Source organism: Zingiber officinale, chromosome 4B (assembly GCF_018446385.1).
Source record: "Zingiber officinale cultivar Zhangliang chromosome 4B, Zo_v1.1, whole genome shotgun sequence".
Taxonomy (NCBI): domain Eukaryota; kingdom Viridiplantae; phylum Streptophyta; class Magnoliopsida; order Zingiberales; family Zingiberaceae; genus Zingiber; species Zingiber officinale.
The window spans coordinates 128,134,563-128,153,390 of NC_055993.1; the positions used below are offsets into that span (position 1 = coordinate 128,134,563).

Genomic DNA, 18,828 nt, shown 5'->3' on the forward strand with positions numbered 1-18,828 from the left:
CGGCACCAACAAGTGCAACCTACACCAACAGTATAAACCTCCTCTTCAAGGCGACCATTAAGAAATGCATTGTTGACATCAAGTTGCCGAAGACACCACCCTTGATTCACAGCTAGACTAAGAACAATACGCATTGTTACTGGATTAATAACAAGGCTGAATGAATCATGAAAGTCAAAACCAGGACGCTGATGAAAACCCTTGGCAACAAGGTGAGCCTTATACCGATTAATTGAGCCATCAGAATTACGCTTAACGTGAAACGCCAACCTATTACCCACAAGATTTTGGTCTGGCGAAGGCGGGACAAGATTCCAAGTCTAATTACGGAGAAGAGCATCATACTCTTTGTGCATGGTCTGTACCCAATTCAGATCTTTGAGCGCTTGCGTGACATAGAAGGGTTCACAGGGTTGTGGAAGGCTAGTATAAAAAAAAGTACTTTGGATTGGGTTTGTAGATGACATTTTTGGAGTGAGTTTGCATGTGATGTTGGTTTTGAGAAGTGAGAGGGGGATAGAAAGGCAGTGGGCTTGAGGGTCAGTCGCCACTAGGCAGCGTGGACGACCCGACAACAAGAGACAATGATGGTAGCGACGATGACAACAGTGAAGAAGTCGGTTGTGGGCGGCTACGGCTAGTGGCAGGTTGTGGAACCAGTGTCGGAGGGTCCCATGAGAGGACTGGTGCAACAGAGAGCTCAGAATCAATGTCTATTACTGTGGAATCCAAGACGAAGGTGATGGCAAATGGAAAACCATGCTCCACAAAATTAACATGACGAGATACAAAAACTCTTTTAAGAGTGGCATCATAGCACAGGAAGGCACTCTGGGTGAGAGAATAGCTAAGGAAGACACAAGAGGTTGACTCGGGATCAAGCTTGTGGTGAGAGTAGGGGCGCAGCCACAGAAAGTATAAACACCCGAAAACTCAAAACTTAGAAAGATCAAGAACGGTGGTGAATAATTTTTCAAAAGAGGACATATGGGAAAGACCGACCTTAGGCACGCGGTTAATCAAATAGACTACCGCAGCAAATGCATAAGGCCAGAAAGTGAGTGGAATGGACGCTTTGTGCAATAAAGTGAGACCAGTTTCGACAATATGATGATGACGACGTTCAAAGTATCCATTGTGTTCAGGAGTGTGTGGAGGAGTGGTAAGGTGACTGATACCATGAGTAGTAAGAAAGGAGCGAAAAGCTAAGAATTCACCTCCATTGTCAGTGAAGAGTGTTTTGATAATCATCGAGAATCGATTTTCAACAAGAGTTTTGAATGCAATAAAGGTAGAGTATATATTCGATTTTTTGCGTAAGGGATAAAGCCATATATACTTTGTAAAATGATCAACAAAGATGACATAATACTTGAATCCATCAAATGATGATATAGGAGATGTCCAAACATTAGAAAAGATAATACCCAAAGAAGCAAGAGACAAAATACTAGATTTATGAAGGGGTAATTTATGACTTTTATTAATATTGCACGAAGTGCATGAAAAATTAGACAAAGTATCCGTAGGAAATGAAAGACCCAAGGATAACAAAAAATGTTGCAAAACATCTAATAACGGATGACCTAAACGACTATGCTATAAAGAAATATATTACGAGATAGACACAGAAAAGGCAGAAGGGGATGATAGTGAAGACATAAATTTTGGCCAGTAATAGACATCGTCTTATGGAACCCGCTAACCAGTATCGGTCCTGCACGACGATCCAATACCTGGAAATAGGAATCAAAGAAAAGAAATGTAATAGGATTAGTAGCACAAAGTATAGTGACATAAATCAATTTTTTTGACATAGGTGGTACAAATAAAACATTAGAGAAAACTAAAGGGAAAGATGGAGTGGAGAAAGAGAAAGAACCAGTGTGTGTATTGGGTAGTCTAGAACCATCACCAATGACGATGTTATCATTCCCAGATTAAGCCTTATGCAACGAGAGAGTAGTGAGATCAGTGGTGATATGATGAGAGGCGTCAGAGTTGACCACACATTCCTGAGAATCAGACGGAGGTGTAAAATGAACAGTAGTATGCGCAAATGGTGCAGCACTATACATTGGATGTGGAGCACGCGGAGGAGTCGGCGGAAGCAAAGCAAGCATTGAGACAGTCATATGGCCACACTGGCGAGAAGAGTGGCCTTGAACACCATAGATTTGATAGCGCCCAAGATAATGATTGGGACTGGACACAGTTGGATGTGCAAGAGTACGCGCAAACAGCCTAGGAGTAGATAGGCGCGGCTAATGGGACATCGACAAAACCTACTGGCGACCACCACAATAGTTTGAATACCGATTACGAGAATTTCCTGCTAGAGCCACAAGAGCAGTCATTAGCGTCAAAGATGGAGATGGTGTCGAGACTTTAAATTGGGCTTTATAGCTGAGGAGCTGCTCAAATAGCTCATCAAAGGTAATAGGGACGTCACAAACTTGCAGAGCATGTGAGATATTGCAATAATCCTGGCTAAGACCATTCAAGATACGAATGGAGAGCTCATCAAAATCAACTTTGACATTCATAAGCACAAGAGCGTCAATATTTCTTTTGATGTCCTACATATAATCAGTGATAAATCTATTACCCTATTGAAGGCTGGCAAGATTTTGACGATGAGTCATAATCCTACCACGTGAGGGAGCAGCGTAGGTTCTCTCTAGCGTTTGTCATGAATCTCTAGATGAAGTTGATGAAGAAATAAACTGCACAAGAGTAGGAGACATCGAACCTATAATAGCGTTGAGGAGAAGTTGATCCTGACAAAGCCAGAGAATATGATCAGGATTCGCCTGAGGGAGTGTGACATCTGTAGGCGTTATCTGCACAAGGGGGCAAGGATGTGAGCCATCAACAAAACCCAGTAAGTCATATCCGAATAGAAGAGATGTGAACTACAAGCGCTAGGCAGAGTAATTAGAGGTGGTAAGTTTCAACGATGCTTGAGCATTGACGTTGAGAACCACAAGGGTGGAAGGTGAATCGGGAGTATTTGTGAGAGATAACCGACGAGTGATGTCGTCGGTGGCAGCCATTGTAGAAGGCGACTGGTGGATATTGTGGAGAAAAGAAAAAAAGATTGTTGTTAAACTTAGTGCTCTGATATCATATTAATGATAGAATTCATACACTTTATTAATGATAATATGTGGTATATAAATACCATTACAAAGTGAAAAATAGGAAAACATATAAAATACTATAAAATAAATAAGTATTCCTAATAATAATTATTCTCTAATAATTAGGAAACAAATAAGTATTTCCTAATAATAATTATTCCCTAATAACTAGTAAACAAATAAGTATTTACTAATAATAATTATTTCCTAATACATTGATCGGCAGAATCCAGAATTGATTACATATTTAAAAAGTCCGTAACGTAAACTTTCCATTGGTAGTTTGATACCAAAATCTTGAAGTAATATCGCAACTTGAGAATGGTCGTTCGGCCTTGTTTCGTGTCGGAGCTACATTCAAACTTGTTTCGTTGTTTCATTGACCATCGTGTAACCTAGGATGGTGATTTCTAGGAAGTTTTTGACTCGATTTCAGTCCTAAATTTAGAATTCAGAGATTATTCGAGGGTGTACAAATTTTTACGGTAATTATTTTTGACACTTAATATGTGACTCCCTTCTAAATTTAAAATTCTGGATCCGCCCTTGGACAATAAGAAAAAGTACAAATACATAGGTAACTTATGTTGTAGGTTTATATAATGATAAATAATGATATTAATGAAACCAAAATTTTAATTTGAGAATAAGCTTTTCTGATTTAATTAGAAGATAAAGGAGAATAAGGGAGGAAATTGATGTTCAGAATTAATACTTCACTTTTAAAGTCTTATGACTTCTATAAACAAATTAATGAATAAAAAGTCATACAAGGAATAAAATTTTGGAAAGGAAAAAAAAAAAAAGACCATTTTCATTCGTTCTTGTCTTTCTTTCTTTCTATCTTTTCTTTTTTTTAAGCCAACAATACATATTTTTTGGGCATTTATTAAAACAATGTAATTATATATATATATATATATAGTAGGTCATCGCCCCCAATGACATGTCTCAGAACCGTGTATATATATATATATATATATATATATATATATATATATATATATATATATATATATATATATATATATATATATATATATTTCTTACAATCCAACTTACCCTTATAGAAAAATTACTATTAGGTGCCCTTCATACAGAGTGGATCAAAGAAAATAAAGGAAGATGTCTTATCTTTGTCAATAGTTATCCACCTCTATAATATTGTTTATAAACCCAAAGCATTCATCGATAGATGAACATCTTTTGTCCCATGTGTAGATAATCTTTGATCATTCTCTATAATTTTGTGATAGGTGGACATCCAAACAATATGTGCTCCTGTGTCTTCAGTACATGTTTACAACAAATACACTATCAATTCTCTAGATAGTAGGGGCGTAGCTAGGTGAAGTTTTGGGGGTGCGACCGCACCCCCTGAAATTTGAGAAAAAAAAATATACATTGGGAAGAAAAAAAAAAAAAAAACACTTAATTATAAATTTTTAAATTTTATAGACTTTTATAAAAAAAAATCCAATGAAAACCAATTATATTTTTCTCTCTCCCATGATTCCCCTCCATCTCTCCCTTTTTTTTTTTATTTTTCTTTAATATTGTATTTTATTTTTTCCCTTAATTTTTCTTATTTTTTTCCTCTCTCACCGTGTTTTCTTTTTTTCTCCTCTAATCCCCTTCTTATTTTTTTTCCTAACCTTAATTTTATCCTCAAAATTCTTCATCTCATGTCGTTGCCACTACCATACACATTATTATCATCGCACGATATTATTACTAGTGCCGCCATTGTTTGCTACCAGTGTCATCGTTGTCGCTACACCAATACTCCACAACAAACACCTTTTGATTGAAGTAAAGTTTTCTTATTTTTTCTTTTTCGTTATGGATATAAGTGTCGAAAAAAATATATAGTGTCGATTTTTCATATTCATGTTTATTTGTTTCCTATCAATTTTATTATTATTTTTGAATGGTTAAAAAAATAATCATTAAATTAAGTGATTATGTGTCTAAATATTATATTAATGATAAATTAGGTGAAATAATAATATCGAAGTATTTAAAAAATATATGAGATATACTTACTTCAAATAGGGCATCCCCCTTCACTACATCCTCCCTTCTCTCTCTCTTCCATCTAAATTGATTCTTAGGCTTTAAGTCATAGATAAGGTCTGAGGATCCATAGATCATTGTTTCAACTAAAATCAAGGGCTAAACTAAAAATTTTTAAATTTTAAGTTCATTTTTAACTCCTTAAATTTGAAAGTTAGACTTTTGGAGGATTAAAATTGATCTACACTAATATTTAGAATTTTTATAAAATCACTCCTCATGGTCTAAAATCTTGGCTACGCCACTGCTAGATAGTATTACCAGTCTCTAGTTGGAAGACGTCTCCATGCCAACATTCAAAGCGCAACTATATGATTAAGTTTAAAGTAGGGCTTTCACATCGTTTGCACTTAGGGGTTTCTTAGGATCGAGTCATAAGCCTTGACCACCTCTTCATCATACTCAAACCAATCTGTTATCCTCTAAGTAGCATCCACCGATGACCTATAGCCGAAAGGATAATATCTCAAATTTGAAGTAGCGATCTGCGGTTATGAACTATAATTGCTTCAATTTAGTATTATTAGTGTTAATAATAATTGAAATATCTATATGCTAATAATTATGATTCCTTAGCTATAAAAAAACAGAGAATATTTTTAGAAATAAAAATACGATGAGGCGATAAAATTTGTCCAAAAATATTCCATGTGGCAATAAGATCCTTATTAATCCATCCTTAAGCTAATATGAAGAAGGTAAATTATGGATGATCTAGGTATGGGAAGGGTATAATAGGACGCGTCGAATTTTGATTCCAAGACCTCGTATAACAATATTCTATATCTCAATTATCGCACCATCCCGAGAGGACCGAACAATGAATAGACCCAAAAATATTTCATATGGTAAAAGGCGATTTGCTTGCCCCTAACGCTCCCGCCAACCCATCCCTAGGTTAAAATAGAGATGGTAAATTATGGATGACTACTAGCCATTAGTGTAGGTTGCAAGATATGGGGGAGACATACTCGGACACGTTGAGTTTTGATCTTAAGACTTCATGTGGCAACACCTGACCTAAAATTATTCCATGAAACTTGGCAAAATATTTTATAGAACCAAATGTGACTCTTCAATGATGGATCATGGACGACCCCGCGGTAAACCGGTCAATTTGGGTTGGGTCCGCCGGGTTGACCCGCCCTGCCAAATAATTTAAATGGGTCGGGTTGAAATTTTATCAACCCAAGCTTGTTACGACCCGACCCGCTTAGGCCAGTGACCCGCGCAGGTTGACCTGCAACGGGATTGGGTTGGCCCATGGGTTGAGAAACTATAGAACTATCAGATTTTGTGTGTTGGGAACCTATGTTAATATCCAATCCCTGAAGCCTTCCAAGGGGATCTTGCTATAGTTCATCGGGATAGTCTTTTTGATCGAGTTGTTGAAGCATTTGTTGGTCGAATAAAGACGGTCTTAATTGGATAGCTTGAAGACAGATCGACTGTTGTTGGGAAAGCATGAAGAATAATGGGTTGAAAGGTACATTATATAATTCAATGTTGTATGCTTCATCGTGTTTTAACATTTCACCTGTTGCTGCCTTTATTCTTTGAACGTCTTACTTGAACGCCTCATTCGGTGCTAGAAGTACATGAACGAAACAGTCAAATATGTTATATGTATAAATTATAAAAAAACTTGAAGTTTCATCTTTGGAAAAATATCATGTCATATCCACTTCAATTCGTAAAAATAAAAACATTCATCTTCTTTGAGAAACGATAGCTCTGATCATAAGGCCGAGAGTTTCGAATCTCGATTCATTTTCCATGATAAAGCAATAAAATGTAATAAAATATGATAAGAAAAATAATCTACAAACATAATACTTTTCATCAAATATCTGAATTCGTTTGTGTCAGTTTACATTTAAAATATCTATTTCTGAATATATTTGATTGATAAAATATTTTTAAAATAAAATGTTAAAGATATAAAAGTTTTTTAAAATTATTTTTTAAAAAATTATGGGTCCACAGGTTGGCCCGCCTAACCCGCAACCCTCCTTCGATTGGATTGGATTGGAGATTTCCCAACCCGTCAAGTTGACGAATTGGCACACCCCGTCCTATTAAATGGTTGGTTGGTCATGGGCTGACCCGCTCCGCTACGGGTCGGCTCGTTTGATAGCTCTACCCACAAGGCAAAGTTGAGTTAGCTAGTGCTGTAGTGCGGAGTAAATTTGCTACCATAGGATAAGGGTTCGAATTTCGGTAAAGTCGAGGAAAAAAAGCCCTCCTCCACATTGGTGGACTATAACTTTCTAATTTATCTCTTCACAAATAATCATGAAGTCGATCGTGTAGAATCACTATGATGGATTCTATCTTTTACTAAAAAGGTAGATCCGCTACCTTAGCGGCCCCCCTAGTGCCGGCCCCACGGATATGGAGGGAGGTTCATGCAGGTACACAGGCCATAGGCGCATGGCGGGGTAGGATCACTATGATGGATTCTATCTTTTACTACCATGATGGATCATGGACGGTTAATATTTTTTTTTTTATAGAACCAAACGCACCAAGTACTGGCGTAAAACGAATCATCAGCCTGACCCCATTACGGACGCACAGGATGGAACACCTCACGAATCTTAAAGCTAATAATCTAAGTTCAGATATAGCATCTCCTCCTCCTCCTCCTCACCATTCCGTCTCCTCCAGAGGCGCAGAGCGTGGAGGTGCTTCCCCAAATACGTATCTCCTGCCTCGAATCCATCCTTCCTCTTCTCCAAATTGAGGGAACCATGTCACTGGAGTTGGCGATTTCTTCATATGATAGGAGTTTTGCTTGCTTTCGTCGTCGGAATGCTGCGATTAATCGATTTTGAGCTGTGGGTTCGCATTAGGGTTGGTCGGAGCTTCGGATACGGGGAGATATGTATAGGTCCGGGATCGTGTCGAAGGTGGAGAGCGGATCCTTAGATCGTAAGCGGATCAACGATGTGCTCGACAAGCACCTGGAGAAGTCCTCACCGTCGACCTCAAGGGGCTTGATTGGAAAGGACAAGGATAGGCTCCCGGTGCCCCCTTCCGCCCCTGGAAAGCAGCTGGAGCATCGTCCCTTGTCCAAGAATAAGGCTTCTGACGGTAAAGTTCCCCCCTTTTGTTGTTTTTTACTCTTTTGGGGGAATTATTTTCTGGTATATGTTTTGCCATGAACGAGGTTTCGTCAAAATCTAATTTTGTAGAAATATCTTCTCTTTATCATTTTCTTCGGGTCTCCACTAACTTGGTTAGATTCTTACATTTTTATTTGTACTGAATATGTAAATCAAGTAGAGATATAGCCCCAAATAATGGCATCCTCTTTCCATAAATAACAAAAAGAAAAAGAGTAAAGAAAGCCCAATTCAGTAAACTCATTTGTAGACAATCATTTGTTCGTGCATCAAAATATACCACCTGGGGAAGCCGAGTTTTGCTATACCCATGAAATTGATGTGGTATGTTTGAAAAATTAAGCTAGAGTCATTGTTCTTTTTGTTCTGTATTTAGCAATAATAATAAGTGGCAATTGAATCTACTGATTCTTGATTATTTTATATTTATAAAAATTCTTGGTATTCCTTGTTCTTGTTTGTTTTCGTATGTATAACTTTGTTCTACATCTGATGCCACAGATGAATCAGAAACAGACAATGAAGAATCTGATGTCAGTGGATCTGATGGGGAAGACACATCTTGGATTTCATGGTTCTGTAATCTAAGAGGCAATGAGTTTTTTTGTGAAGTTGATGATGAGTACATTCAAGATGATTTCAACCTATGTGGACTAAGCAGTCAAGTTCCTTATTATGATTATGCTCTTGATCTGATACTGGATGTTGAATCTTCCCACGGTAAGGTTGATTAATGTGTTAATGGAATTCATGATTGATTATTTTCAACCTATGTGGACTAAGCAGTCAAGTTCCTTATTATGATTATGCTCTTGATCTGATCCTGGATGATGAATCTTCCCATGGTAAGGTTGATTAATGTGTTAATGGAATTCATGATTGATTATTTTCAACCTATGTGGACTAAGCAGTCAAGTTCCTTATTATGATTATGCTATTGATCTGATCCTGGATGTTGAATCTTCCCACGGTAAGGTTGATTAATGTGTTAATGGAATTCATGATTGATTACTATGTTCCTATCCGAATCACGTACATTGTTGATATTTCCTACATATTATTTTATCTTTGTTGGAAGCCTCACATTTCTTCTCTAGATCTTTTATTCAGATGGAAAAATAATCCCTTTCTAGGTGAACTACAATACTTTTCTTTCTTGGTCATTGAGTTCCAATGCTCTAATGATAAGCTGTTCATATATGAGTGCTTTAAATATGCTTCATGTTTTTTTGTTTGTTTGACAAGTTTGCATGACATGGTTTGCTTTACTCTAACAGTACACAGTGCTTGAAGAAATAGTTCATCAACAATGTAAACAAGCTTAAATAATATGATTACTCTTTGAAGTATCAAAAAGTAGAGTTATTGATGTTTTCAGAGTAGCTACACTTCTAATCAGTGAATGATTACTAATTTTTTGTCATGATTATTCAAAAAATGCTTCCATAAGATTTAAATTTCTCAAATGCAGTGTCAAACAACCATGACATTTGGTTCTCATAACATCTGTATGCGTGGCATCTAATAGAATACTGATGAGGAATGGTATTTTATGATTCTACAGCAGTTTTTTCATATTTTTGTTATTAATTTCCTATGACTTTACAAATCTATGCATAAAATTCTGTTTACATAATATGTATGAGCAAAGCCATTCAACTAGAAACTTAGTAAGTTGTGTTGCAAAGTAATATTCTACATTGAAATTAAGAATTCCTCTAACACACAAATGCAGAATAGATCTTTGCCTACGTCTACCTTGTTATTTCTATATGTATGCTTTTGCCATGAACTGCCTAATAGATAGAAGCTTATATTTGTGCCTCTCTTTTGTTATAAAGTAATGATCTCTTCCTTGATTTAAATCTGAATAGGGGACATGTTCACTGAAGAACAGAATGAGTTAGTTGAATCAGCAGCAGAGATGCTTTATGGCTTGATTCATGTTCGATACATATTAACTAGTAAAGGGATGGCTGCTATGGTAAACCTTATTTTCTCAGTATTTTTTTATTTCATGATTGGTTGGTCATGCAGTCTTTCCATAATGATTTGTGTAGCTAGAGAAATACAAGAACTACGATTTTGGAAGATGCCCTCGAGTTTACTGTTGCGGCCAACCTTGTCTTCCGGTTGGGCAATCAGATATTCCTCGATCAAGCACTGTGAAGAGTTATTGCCCCAAATGTGAAGATATATACTATCCAAGATCAAAGTACCAAGGCAGTATCCTTTTTACCCACATTATTTAGTACCCTTGTTATGTTCATTTCTAACAATTTCTATGTATAGTTTAGCATTTCAGAAATACGTATATGTCTTATCGATCTCCTAGATGTTATGTTTTCAGCCTAAGCTCTAGTTGCTCAAAAAGAAAATACTATGTGTTTACTTGACCGTGTTTAGATATTGATGGAGCTTACTTTGGGACAACTTTCCCCCACCTGTTTTTGATGACATATGGGCACCTCAAACCGCAGAAGCCATCGCAGCGGTACATTCCGAGAGTTTTCGGCTTTAAACTCCACAAACCATGACAGACGACGACATGTCAGTTAAGCTATGACATGGGCCATATGCGGGTGGTTTGCTCAGGCAGGGATTTCAGATTGCAGCAAGCACCGACCATTCTTAATGATTGAGAAATGTTATCTATATGTTGCGTTGTCTTGTGTAGGAATCGTGTGGCTTATCTTAGATCTCAACAAAACTACTAAACAACTGTATTATCTCATAGTTGGTTTAATTCTCAAGTCAGCCATTTTGTTATAAAGCAGTATCTTGGCTCTATGACACTCAGCATCCATTAGTGTAATTTTGGGGATTTATGTTAAAAATGTAGATGGTGTGTTTTACTGGAACTGGTTTCTGTTCGGTTTGTAGAGTATCTACACAACACGGTCACTGCATGGTCTGCTCAGTTGATATGCTTGTTCAGCTTCCCCAATTTGCCTAGTTAATCTGATTTGTTAAGATCTGAGTTTACTCACTCTGCTCAATCTATCAGTCTCATCTGTTTCCACTTCAAATTTGATTGTGAGTGTTTCAACTCTTGCAGAAATCTGTGATTATCGCCATTAAACTCTGCTTATCCTAATTGTTTAGAGTTATGTAGTCTCATTTTGCAATGCACAAAAATGCATCACCTTTTTGGGGTGTCGGGATTTATTGCTTCTCGGATTTATTTGGTGATTAAAAAAATAATAATAAAACCACCTCTTGAAACAAGTACCTTGATATTGAAATCAGCTTTTGCACTTGTTTCAATAAATAAAAACAGTAAATCGTCTGTTAAGCTTTAGTTTCTCCTTCTATGGAGATTTGCCTTCTAATAAATAAGTGAAACTAAACTAATAAACAATAATATCAAATAATTAAGTGAAAGTAAGTGGATAAAATAAATACGCTGATCTAAATTGGGGAAGAAAATAAAAAGAGTGTCCTTAATTATTATAAGAGTTTTTTTTTTAAAGTAAAGTAAAAAAGGATAATTTATTAAATTCTCATATCAAAAATACTTTTATTTCATTTCAATGTGTTAAGATAAATTAATTTTTAAATTCGATTTAATCAAAATTATTATAAATATTTTATAGTATTTTTTCACCAAATTAATTAAATTTAATCAAAGTTGATCAAAATAATTTTAATTTAGTTTAAAATCACATTAAAATGATTAATTTTAAATAATTTTTAATAAATTAATAAAAATAATATAAAGATAAAGTTAAACTGCTTTATTTTAACAGTTATTAATAAGAGAATTTTTAATATAAAAATATGGTATAGTCTTTTTTTATATAAAAAAAACCTTCTTTTAACAGGTGTAATTCTAATAGCAGAGGACTAGCTGGAGCCACTTGGCAGCTTGATATTCGGTTCAATTTCGTGTTCGAAGATTAACAAAGCAGCTGATCTAAATACGTTAAACCAAATTAACCAACCCAAAGCAGCCTCTTGCCATCAATTCATTTAGAAATTCAATTCACTCGGATGAATCTAATGATTAGCACATAAGATATTATCATAATAAAATTTAGAATTCGAATCTCGATAAAATTGAGATAAATATTTTCCTTATATGTTAATCACTATCCAAAGACTAGTAATCGTCCGTGATTTATCTCCTCTGTATTGGCCTTGGAACGGATTAGTGGGGACGCATATTCATTTTTTATCACAATTAATTTAGAAATTTAATTTTTAACATAAAAAGTAGTTTTTAAAATATATTTAGTTCGATTTTAGTATTGAAATTCAAAAATAAATTAAATCAAAATATCATCAGTCCACTGCTATTATAGCAGGTGACTAAGATACCTAAATCCTTTAAATTTATTTGATTTTGAAGGTAGAATTTGGTTAGCTGATTTGATTCAACTCCATCTAATTTTGAATCGATTGCTTCCTCTATAATACGTCCAACCAAAAGATAAAAAATTATAGGGTTTGGTTGTCCCGATAGTATCGTATATCGACTGAGCGAAAGCGATCAAGCAATGGCTGTAGCCGGCTAAGTATCTTGCATCACCTTTTGCGAGTGTTTCCCGTAAATAATAGGTAATTCGGATTTGATATTATTATCTGACATAATTAATCATTTATTCTATTTTTTTCCATAAATAAGAAACTAAAGTGTTTGGCTTTACGCTCTACCTTCTCCTTACCTAGAAATTTGACTTTAAAGAAAACTAGTAAGCAATAACATCAGGTATATGCTAATCTAAAATGTAATGTAAATAAATGAATAAAAAAAATAAGAGAAGAGAAGAGAAGATAAAGAAAAGAGCTCGCCTATCTTTACAAAAATAAAAGAAAAATTCAAAAGAATATTTTCTTCTATTTTTTATTCAAAAAATAATTTTATTTTAATATTATTATAGTAAATACAAAGTAACTATTATAATATATTAAAATATATTTTAATCCAATTTAATTAAAAATATTATATATATATATAAAGTATCTTTGTTAATTAATTAAAATTAATATATATATATATATACACACACAAATTTATTACTCTACGGACTCATCTGGAATTGATTTGAGGCGCCTTCATTAACAGTGTCTTTGTCAATTTGTTTTTTAATTTGTTAGAATGTTAAGAGGCACCTCAATTTCAATGCTTAATATTTTTTTTGTTTATTTTTTTCTTAACTATGTGTTAAGTCAATTAAATTTTATTTTTATGGTTAAAAAAAATTATATAAATATAGAGAGAAATGTTAACTTATATATCTTTACCCTGTATATTCCTGGGCGATTTTTATGGGTTCGGACACCCGAAAGAACTCCCGAATTCTCCGATTCACTTTTTAGAATCCGAATGTTCAGGGCTCCAGGCGTCTAGATTTGTGAGGGTCATCAAGGAATATACAGGGTAAGAATGTGTAGAGTATATATATATATATATATATATATATATATATATATATATATATATAGAATAAGAATATTTTTCTATGAGCCTTTATTTTTATTCTAACTCGCCGGAGTTAAGAGATCTAAAATTATAGGGTTTGGTTGTCCCCATATCGCACATCCAGCGATCGAGCAAGCGCCGCCGCCGGCCATGTACCGCTTTGCCCCCCGCCTTCTGATCCGCGGCATCGCCGGAGGGAGCCGTCGCAGCGCAGCCCCGGCCCGTCCATTCTCCACTGATCTCCCCGCAGCACCGACGGAGGACGCGACGTTCGTGGAGGCATGGCGGAAGGTAGCCCCCAACGTCGACCCCCCCAAGACCCCCTTGGCCTTCATGAAGCCTCGCCCTTCCACGCCTGCTTCTATCCCCACCAAGCTCACCGTCAATTTCGTCCTCCCCTACCAATCCGAGATTGCAAATAAGGAGGTTTGCTCTTCTATCCCCGTTAGATGTATCCAAATTAAACCTAAGGTTTCTTTCTGATGGCTGATGTTTGGATGCTGCTACGTTTATTTGCCGATCAATTTATTTGCACGTTTAGGATCTGAATAGCTATAGTTTGGGCTCAGGTAAAGTTATTTTCAGACATAACTGAATATGATTACATACTATTTTGTGGTTGCTTGGGATTCAATCTTTTGATAAGAATAATAGTGAACAAGCATTTGGTCACTGAGTTCTTGTGCGACTGAGATCTTGTAAGGATGATACTTCCTTCTGAAATCTATGAAAAAAGGTGTAACTTTTAGCAATATTGTTCACCTCATTTCACCAAAGAATGGATTCCCAGGTTAACTGTCCATATCTTTGGATTTTTTATTTTTTATTTTTTTTGAGTCTTGGTGTAGGGTTGGCTTTAATCTCGTTTGCTTTATCTTTAGAGAATAATCTGCTGGCCAACTAGGTGATTTTTAAGAATGATACGTTTTAGTCAAAGTATAGAAGTCATTATTCATTTTAAGTTGTTCCTTACCTTTTGGATGCTAATTGTTTAGACCAAACCATCCTGTTTGAATTAGTGCTGTACTGAAATTATTTCAGGATGCCCGTCTTGGCAATTTAGTGCAAATGATTTCAAATGTAAATCTAATTTACTGAATGCAATCTGGAAATTATATTTATGATTTCAAGGTTTAATTTTGCTTTTAAGAAATAATTCAAGATGCAGAAAATCTTACTTGTTGGCTTACAAAGTTACGGGGTGCTTGGTTGGATGATATGAGAGTGAGGAATGGGAAAGGGATTGAAAGTGGTGTTTGGTTTGGGGGATTAGTGGGTGGGTCCCATGGATTCATTACCCTAAACATGGGAATGAGCCATTCCCTAATAAAAGGAGGGGAATGGGAAAGCCCCCATTTCCATTCCCTACTTCTCTCAATCCCATTCTTATTCCCATTCCCTTCAATGAACCAAGCACCCCCTTAATGTTTCTTTCACCATGCAATATGTTGTGACTTAACATGGACATTGTACATATTTACCTCAGTCTAATTCAATCTCTGATAAAGTAATCCATATGGATGAGTTAGGATATGTTATGCGTATCAAGTCAGTAAAATCTTTTCATAGTTTCTACTTTTATACATTTCCTACAAGAAAAAAAAAATTGTTGAAAAAAAGTTATTGGACACTGGACATTATAGCTATACATATTAGTCTACAATGGATGAGTTTTGGATTTGTTATGCATATCCAGTCAGTAAAATATTTTCATAGTTTCTACTTTTTGTGCATTCTATAGAAGAAAAAGAAATTTTGTTGAAAAATATTTTTTTTCTGGGACAATTTAGTCAATATGCAAATAGATAGGAGACAGGAAGACTTATTCTTCATGGTTAAGCTATAGAATACTACACTAATGACTCCCCAACGTCTTATTTTCATTTATAATGAGAATTAAAGAGGATAATTGTCATTTACAAAAGTTTGTGCATTATTGTTTTTCTTTTTTGAAGTTCGATGTGTGTTGTAGGTGGTTACATCAGCTTCTAAGGATGTGAGATACTTCATATTTCACACCACTGTCATGAGCACTCCTTTTAGAGGGCGCCTCCACATGTTCATTTTGTTGGTTTGTACTTTGTATCAATTATGCTAGGAGTTGCTCATGGTATACAAGTCATTCTGAGGTCTATCAAAAGTATAAGTGCATCTTGAGAATTTTTAAAAACCAATGTGATGTGTGTGGAAGGGGAGCCTTGGCACAAAGTAAAGTTGTTGCCATGTGACCTTGAGGATAGTCTCTTGTAAAATGCAAGGCTTGTTAAGTTATAAAAAACGTAGAGAATTTCAAACACTAGTTTCCATAGTTGGATTGTTATATTTCATTGTTATCCTTCCAGTAGGTTGGACTTGTGGAATTTGTGTGGCATCAAATTGATATTTACTTATGCTGCAAAGTGGATTGACTTTTTCTCTCGCCCTTAGTCTAAAAATTGTATCTTTTATCAGGTTGATATGGTCATCGTTCCAGCAACAACAGGGCAAATGGGTGTTTTGCCTGGACATGTAGCTACCATTGCTGAGCTGAAGCCGGGTGTGCTATCTGTGCACGAAGGAAATGATGTTACCAAGTATTTCGTTAGCAGTGGGTTCGCATTCATACATGCAAACTCTGTTACGGACATAATCACCGTCGAGGCTGCACCTATCGACCATATTGATCCAACTCTAGTCCAACAGGGCCTTGCTGACTTCACACAGAAGCTTAACTCGGCCACGACAGACTTGGAAAAGGCTGAAGCACAGATTGGTGTGGATGTTCACAGCGCACTAAATGCCGCACTATCTGGTTGACGCAATCCTCCTGAACACAGTTGTTCAAGTGCAAGATAAGTTATCAATTCCCAGCTTGAGATGGACGACGGGAATATTCAATAAAATTATAGTTTCAGCTGCAATCACATTGTACTCCGGCAAGTTCTGTGATTCTGCTGTACACAACTCTGGAACCTTTGATATTTTTTCCTGCTAGTTTTTTTTTTAGCTATTGCACTGTGTTTTCAATAACACACATTTCTTGTGTTTGACTCCTTTGGTTTATTTGTTACAAGCTTTCGATGAATTAATCGACTTTTGATATTTGCAGGGAATTTAGTATGATATTATGTCTCACACTTAGATATGTTATATATTATATATTTATATGAAGTTGGATAATATGTGAATGTATGACGATGGAACACACATTTAAGATTAAGATAGTGCAATTTATGATAAATATTTAAATTAAAAATGTTATGATAAATATTAAAATTAGAAATTTATTTAAGTATAGTTGATAAAAATAATTGGGATAAATTAATGAATTACTTGTGCAAGTATTTTTTTTTAAAAAAAAAATTAATGGTGATGCCATCGCCAAGTATAATTTTTTTTTTTATCGAAAATCAAATATAAAATATTACACCTGTTCAACGATTCTTCATGTCCAAGTTTTCACTCAACAACGACATCAATCCCTATATCTCAATATAAAATATATTACGTCAGATAATTAAAATAAAACAGTGAACGGACTCGATCAAATCTTTATATATATGAAATTCCTTGTAATTTACTATATTCATATAATTAGTTTTACTTTTATCAACAATTTGGAAAAGGTAAAATCACAAGCCACGATTGGCACGTTGACTAATTAAAGAAAGCAATTAAAGTAAATTAATACGTCCCAGTTCCTCCATCTCCGGCCAACGCGCGGCGGCTTTGTGGTGGCGCTGACCTCGCTGGCTGCTGCGAGACCCTCGGATTTCACCGGAGAACTCTTCCCCCTTGTCGTCGCCATTGGAAACGAAGCACAGGGCGAGACCTCCGAGGCCGAGACGACGGGGCTTCGTCGTCTTCCTGCTCGCTCTCCTCGGGGACGTTACCCGTGGCGAGGCGTCGCCCGGCGAAGTTCCTCGCGCTGTTTCCGCAGCGGCGCTGGAGGTGGAGAAGAGGCGCGAGAGAGCAGGGGCCCAGGACCCAAACCGACGGAGCCTGCTCTTGTCTCGACCGCGGTGGCCATGGCGGTCGGCGGCGGCTGCCGCGACGGAGGAAGCGGAATAGAGGGAGGGCGGAGACTCAGGCGAGGAGGCGGCGAGGAGGGCGAGAAGGCGCTCGCGGAGGCAGACGGCGCAGACACCGACAGTGCTCTCGGAGGGGTGGCGATTGCAACTCATCATCTATTTGCTTTGGCGGTTTGGTCTCCCTCGAACAGTAAAACACACGATCCCGATCGATCAGATTTATACTTTTGTAAATGATGTTGCCCGAAATATAAGGAATACATAAAATTTTCTAAGTGAAATTATAAAAAAAAAATTAATTTAGATAAGTTTGTAAAAATATTTTTTAAAAGGTTTTTTAAAAATTTAAGTAGAAATTTTCAATTTCATAACAACTTTTAACTTAGACAAAAAATATCTTCTAAAAAAAAGAGAATTTTTCTAAGGAAATTTTTTTTAAGTATAAAAGAGAATTTTTCTAAGAAAAAAAATATTTTGAAAAAAAATGGTTGAAAAATTTTAAAAGTATTAATTAATTCTAACTTTAATGTTTTGACAGAAAGTTAATTAAATATTTATTTCAATATTTTGACTTGCAGGTTGTGGCGAGGTACTAGGTCTTCTTGGTTATTGGAGCAACAACTACTTAGACAAAACCTCATAAAGAAATTCAATGTCTAATTTTCTCACTGAAAGCGCTAATTTCGTTTAAAATTTAGAGTAAGCAAGATTTATGAACCCAATATAGGATCCAGCCTACTGGATTAACTAAATATTTCTTAGGTACATATTTTCTTGAAATATTCCTAATTTGTTCCTAGTGATATCTATAATACCAATTTAAATTTTTAAATTTTCTAAAATTAGATAAGCATGCATGGTTTTTAAAATTATCTACTTGAATTTTCAGATCTTTATTTTCTAATTTCAATTTTTTATTTTCTAATTTTGATTTGTCTAATTCTTCTAAGGGACAAGATTTAGCCAAGATTATTTTTAAATTTTTAATCTCCTTTTCTAATTTGCAACAGTCTTTTGTTAATAGTTTAACAAACTTAAAGAATTTT

General features: G+C 35.6%; 2 protein-coding genes across 2 annotated transcripts; both read left to right on the top strand.

The window, feature by feature from the left end:
- The first annotated feature begins 7,873 nt into the window (after window positions 1-7,873).
- On the top strand, window positions 7,874-11,208 carry LOC121976626 (putative casein kinase II subunit beta-4). Its single transcript, XM_042528873.1, has 5 exons — window positions 7,874-8,315; window positions 8,849-9,067; window positions 10,222-10,331; window positions 10,408-10,573; window positions 10,754-11,208. The coding sequence occupies exons 1-5, from the start codon at window positions 8,105-8,107 to the stop codon at window positions 10,882-10,884; spliced, it is 837 nt and encodes a 278-aa protein (XP_042384807.1). The 5' UTR covers window positions 7,874-8,104; the 3' UTR covers window positions 10,885-11,208.
- A 2,598-nt stretch (window positions 11,209-13,806) lies between these two features.
- On the top strand, window positions 13,807-16,874 carry LOC121976628 (ATP synthase subunit delta', mitochondrial-like). The gene is made up of 2 exons (XM_042528874.1): window positions 13,807-14,198; window positions 16,224-16,874. Exons 1-2 carry the CDS (start codon window positions 13,923-13,925, stop codon window positions 16,566-16,568), a joined length of 621 nt encoding a protein of 206 aa, XP_042384808.1. The 5' UTR covers window positions 13,807-13,922; the 3' UTR covers window positions 16,569-16,874.
- The last annotated feature ends 1,954 nt before the right edge of the window (window positions 16,875-18,828 follow it).